Source organism: Mandrillus leucophaeus, unplaced genomic scaffold (assembly GCF_000951045.1).
Source record: "Mandrillus leucophaeus isolate KB7577 unplaced genomic scaffold, Mleu.le_1.0 Scaffold323, whole genome shotgun sequence".
Lineage (NCBI taxonomy): Eukaryota > Metazoa > Chordata > Mammalia > Primates > Cercopithecidae > Mandrillus > Mandrillus leucophaeus.
This window is the reverse complement of record NW_012103399.1, coordinates 1,453,350-1,459,184: the sequence shown is the minus strand read 5'-3', so window position 1 is coordinate 1,459,184 and position 5,835 is coordinate 1,453,350. Positions and strand designations below refer to the sequence as shown.

Below are 5,835 nucleotides of genomic sequence, written 5' to 3'. Positions count from 1 at the left end.
CTGGGGGATTTTGTCCCCAAGTTGGAGACCATTACTGTATGCAGAGTTCCCTTCTGGAGCTGGGAATACAGCACTGAAAGCTTCAGACAGTTCCTACCCTCACGGAGAGTATGTTGTAGTTGGGGGCGACAAACATGTAAACCAATAAATGAAATACCTTCATGTGTGATTATAGCCTTATTTTCTTCCTAACACTTATTTCTACTGTTGGCTAAGAGGTATTTCGGAGGATCCTTTTAAACAGCCCCAGGACTAGGACTAGGACTAGGACTTAGCTCTTTCTAGTTCACGGGAAGAGTGACATCTGAGGTTTGGTCAGGGACCTCATCCCCTAAACTTTGGCTTTCTTTGCAGCTATAGAGGAAATCAAAGAGAAAATGAAGACCGTAAAACACAAAATCTTGGTATTGTCTGGGAAAGGCGGTGTTGGGAAAAGCACATTCAGCGCCCATCTTGCCCATGGCCTAGCAGAGGATGAAAACACACAGGTGAGACCTCAGGAACCACTGGGAGATGCTCATTCTGTCTGAGGGTCGTGATGGCTACTATAACTGATTCCTAGGCCAGGCGCAGTGGTTCATGCCTGTAATCCCAGCACTTTGGGAGGCCAAGGCGGGCAGATCACTTGAAGCCAGGAGTTTGAGATCAGCCTTGCCAGCATGGCAAAACTTTGTCTCTACTGAAAATACAAAATATTAGCTGGGCATGGTAGCGCAGGCTTGTAATCCCAGCTGTTTGGGAGGATGAGCCATGAGAATCACTTAAGCCCGAGAGGCAGAGGTTGCAGTGAGTCAAGATTGCGCCAGTGTACTCCAGCCTGGGTGACAGAATGAGACTGTCAAAAACAAAAAACAAAAAAACTGATTTCCTTAGACTAAGTTGAATTGGCCTCTTTGGAATCTCAATCCTGCAGAGAACAAAGAAATACCCAGTAGTCAAATGAAGCATTTCATTGGATTCCCTAGCCAAGAAAATGGCTAGCAGATGTACACCTCTCCTTGCATGTGGATCGTTTATTACATGACGTTCACACTTCTTTTTCCTCTTTATTAACCCCTTTTTGCTTTTCTCTAAGCCAGGTACCTGCAAACTATAACCAGATGGCCAAATACAGCCCATCTCCTGTCTTTATGGCCTGTGAACTAAGAATGTTCACATTTTTGAAATGTTTTTTATTTGTTTGAGACAGGCTCTCACTCTGTCGCCCAGGCTGAAGTACAGTGCTATGATCAGGACTCACTGCATCCTCTACCTCCTGGGTTCATCAAGCTGTCCTCCCACCTCAGCCTCCCAAGGAGCTGGGACTACGGGTGCTTGCCACCATGTCCGGCTAATTTTTGTGTTTTTTATAGAGATGAGATTTTGCTGTGTTGCCCAGGCTAGTCTTGAACTTCTGAACTCAAGGCATCCCTCTGCCTCGGCCTCCCAAAGTGCTGAGATTATAGGCATGAGCCACCGCGCCTGGCCTAAAATTGCAATTTTTAAATTAGTACCTAAGTACCTACATATGATCCTTGATTTTGCCCACAAAGCCTAATAATATATTTTCTATTGGCCCTTGTGGAAAATTTTTGCTGGCCCTTACACAAGTTTATTCATTACCACCCAGGTATACAGACGAGCATGAAAACTCAAATTACCCAGTGCTGCCCTCTGGATCTCAGCTTTAATAAAAGAGGTTGTGGGTCGCTAAGAACACACACTTTGGAATCAGACAGCCCAAACTCAGGTCCCAGCTCCATCTACACCACTGCTGTGACCTTGGGCAAGTTACCAGGCTTACTCTTCCTCCATTTTCTCATCTATAAAATGGGACTCCGAGGACTGAGTGAGATGGCACATATAAAGCACTTAGCACGGGGCCTGACTGCTCAGTAAATGTCTGTGATGGCCACCATTTTTATTACTATATTTCACTAACTCAATATGAAGGGATGATGATTATACTGCCTTAGAGATGAGTTTGTAGCCTACCCAAAGCATGGTGCTGGGCAGATTCAAAATACACTTGTTGGGCTGGGCATGGTGGCTCACACCTGTAATCTCAGCACTTTGGGAGGCTGAGGCAGGCGGATCACTTGAGGTCAGGAGTTAGAGACCAGCCTGGCCAACATGGTGAAACTCTGTCTCAATAAAAAAATACAGAAATTAGCTGGGCGTGGTGGTACGCACCTGTAGTCTCAGCTACTCAGGAGGCTGAGGCACAAGAATCATTTGAACCCAGGAAGCAGAGGTTGCAGTGAGCCAAGATTGCCCCACTGCACTCCAGCCTGGGTAACAGACCGAGACTCTGTTTAAAAAAAAAAAAAGTAGATACACACCCCCCCCCCCATACCCATGCATATACTTATTGATTCATCATTCTGTTGCTTAGCAATCTCTTGCCATTTGAGGGTCAAATTTGTATTGGCCTAGTGGGCTGGCCAAGAAATCTGCTTTCTCAGATTGTCTGTATTGTTTAGAATAATCTTTGCTTTTCGAAGCTGTCAGGAATATTCCTAAACAGCTCACTGGAGATGGGCTTTCATCTCACCACTTGCAAGTAACCACTTGTGAGTAGACAACTGTTTACATCATTCACTTTCATGTAATTACATTCTGAAGTCTTTGCTGCATGCCTGTCTAGACTTTGCAATATATAGAAGGAAAGCACACCATTCAGTGTGGAAATATGGCTAGATCAGCTGTATTTCTTTATGCAGTGGTGGTTTAAAAAAAAAAAAAAAGAAGTTAGCATTTAGGAAAGTGTGTTTTCCCCAGGCAGACCTACTCATGACAGTGACATCGCTATCTGCAAAGTGTCAACACATGGAAAATGCTGAATATGTCTTGATTAAAGTCAAGCAGCACAGATTTCTCCCTGCCCTAAATCCAGCAGGATGGTAAGACGTGCCCTGACCCTTTTCTGCCTGCCATCTGGTGGTCTGGTGGAAGCTTGGCTCTAACTCTACGCAAGACCATTCCATGTTAGCGCTTGAGGCAGGCAGGGCCTTGGATCAAGAGGCAGCCGAATTAGAAAACACCCCTGACGGGTCACAGGCTGCCCATGGGGTGTGTAAGTTGTGGTAAAGGCAGAAGGAGCCTTTGTAGCATAAGCCTGAGCCATGAGACAGCCAAGAGTCACACAAGAGCCAGGCATGGTGGTGAACACCTGTAGTCCCAGCTACTCGGGAGACTGAGGTAGGAGGATCACTTGAGCCTGGGAAGTCAAGGCTGCAGTGAGCCATGGTTGCGCCACTGCACTCCAGCCTGGGCAACAGAGTGAGACCCTACCTCAGAAACAATGAATAAATAACAACTCACCAACTTCCAAATTAAACTTTTTTTGTTGTTTGTTTTTTCTGAGATGGAATGTCATTCTGTTGCCCAGGCTGGAGTGTAATGGTACGATCTCAGCTCACTGCATCCTCTGCCTCCCAGGTTTAACCAATTGTTCTACCTCAGCCTGCTGAGTAGCTCGGAGTACAGGCGCATGCTATCACGCCCAGCTAATTTTTGTATTTTTAGTAGAGACAGGGTTTCACTATGTTTGCCAGGCTAGTCTCGAACTCCTGACATCAGGTGATCCGCCCGCCTCAGCCTCCCGAAGTGCTGAGATTACAGGCATGAGCTACCGCACCCGGCCACCATAAATTAAACATTTATGATCTTTGTGATCTGAAAGGCAAACTGTCATTACAAGGTCAGCACTAGGTGTTTCAGGACTCAGTGTGCAAGGGTGGGTCCTGGGACTGCAGAGCTGGGAGAGGCCTTGACCCCGGAGCACTCGTCTCGCAGATTGGAAGCCCAGACAGCCAAGGCTTAGGGAGCAGAAGCAACTTGTGCAAGGACTAAAAGTTGGGACTAAATCCCTCTTCCCTTACCCTCCTCATCAGGGGCAGTTTGGGGTGCTGGATAAAGGAGACGCTTTGGATCCCAGCAGCCCTGCAGCGTGTCCACCTTCTGCAGCAAACGCCGCCTCTTCCCATCAGCTGCAAACACGGGCCCAGAGGTCCTGCTGTGGAGGAACGCAGGCACATTGCTGTCAGCTTTGCTTCTCTGGCCTAACCTAAGCAGAATTAACTGGACAGATTTGGGGGTAGTAATAGGATCAGCAGGAAGTCTGAACAGACAGGACCCAGGACCACCCTGGCCATCTGGGTAGCAGGAGCTTGTCAGCAGCCTCCTGGGCCTGCCATGGGAGTGAGTGCATTAGATGCTTCTTGCATCCTTACATCATTTCTCTCAAGATTCACTCCCCAAGGGAGTGAAATTCCTCTGAAGGGAATTGATTAAATTGTTCCCTGAAGGAAAGGCATGGAGACAGAGTCGCTAGAAACCTGAGAGTATCGAGGAAAGTCTCTGTCACAGTCATGGTGATAGTGTCATCTCCCCATGGATCATCGACACATCAGTCCCAAGTATCAAGGTCCCGAGAGAGCAAGTCTGGTTTTCCGATGCTGTCACTCTGCGGTGCTCCTCGGATGGCCCCGTAGAGGGCGCCTGAGGCCAGCGCTGGTCTGTGGATGGCGTTTTGCCGTGCACCACGGGTTTGAGACAGCGCTGGGTGCTGAGGAAGTAGGAGGCTGCGTTTGTTGAGAAGATTCAAGAGGGAGGCAAGAAACTAATTCGGAGCAAGTTAAAAAGTGACCCGGAGGTGCAGCACTTTGGGTTTGAGTGATCACATCTTTCAAGATGAATACTGGCCTTGTTCTCAGAAGGTTTCTGAAGGCCGTCTCAGACCTCCTGTGTCAGAGGGGAAGGCTTGGGGTGGAACGGGTCGCCTGAAGCTGCACCCGAGTCACAAGCAAAGAACTTTTCCAGGTTTCCATCTTACTTTAAGTCTCTGTTTTGAAAGCTTAGCCTAAACCATCATTCACCTTCAGGATCAAAGGAAAACAGGGCTTGGTCAGGTTCAGCTAGAGGCTCCACTCTGGTCCTCCACAGCAGGCCCCGTGGTGTACTGGAAAGAGCCCCAGTTGGGGCCAAAAGACCTCAGTTTATGTCCCAGCTCTGTTCCCTGCTTATTGAACTGGTCCCCTCTGAACGTCAGTTTCCTCCTCTGTAAACCAGAGATAATGATACTTACCTTCTAGGTACATGGCCACCTCAGCCTCCCAAAGTGCTGGGATTACAGGCGTGAGCCACTGTGTCCAGTCCGCAGTATTTTTTTAATACATTCATATTCTGCTTAAATAGGCTAGATTTGGCTTGCATCGGAGACTCCTGAACAAGAAAAGATGAGTTTGAGAAAAATATAAGATGCAGAAACCAAGACTTGGTGAGGGGGTGAGCAAAGGAGAGCTGTTGAGGGTGGCTCCAACATTGCTGTCTCTTGGCTATTCCATATATTCTGTCACAGAAGCCAAAAAGGCGCTAGGCCCCTTTCCCTGTCACCTCCAGCCAGGGCTCAGCAAACGGTCTGAGCTCAAGCCTCCAAGTGACCTGACGGCCAGGTCTGTAAGATCACCCTTAAGGAGCTCAGCCAGGCTGAGGGGTAGGGGAATGGGGGCATCCGTGTTTATGAACCTTGAGGTCAGCGTTAGGACTTTCTCTCAGGAGAATCTGATGGCTCCAAGTTTGACCCGGTTTCTGTCTTCTCCCCTGTCCTCCTCTAACCCCACTCCCCTCCCAGTTGTGCGTATCTGGAGTGTGTGCATTCAGTTATGTAACTGCTTTGGTCTCTTCTTGTTCCCCAGATTGCTCTTCTAGACATCGATATATGTGGGCCATCGATTCCCAAGATAATGGGATTGGAAGGAGAACAGGTAATAGCCGGTTACAGAACTCAGGAAATTGTTCTCTTGAGGCAAACTCTGTAGCACTGAACTGTCAAACCTCAACAAAGAGGTGTGC

The 5,835-nt window shown here is 48.0% G+C and overlaps 1 protein-coding gene across 1 annotated transcript in view; it reads left to right on the top strand.

Moving 5' to 3' along the window:
* Positions 1 to 5,835, top strand: part of NUBP1 (nucleotide binding protein 1) — a 45,417-nt gene that overhangs the window by 12,431 nt on the left and 27,151 nt on the right. Inside the window, exons 3-4 of the mRNA XM_011988133.1 lie at positions 355 to 488; positions 5,679 to 5,747. Coding sequence (XP_011843523.1) covers positions 355 to 488; positions 5,679 to 5,747 — 203 coding nt within the window. The remainder of the gene's footprint in view (positions 1 to 354; positions 489 to 5,678; positions 5,748 to 5,835) is intronic.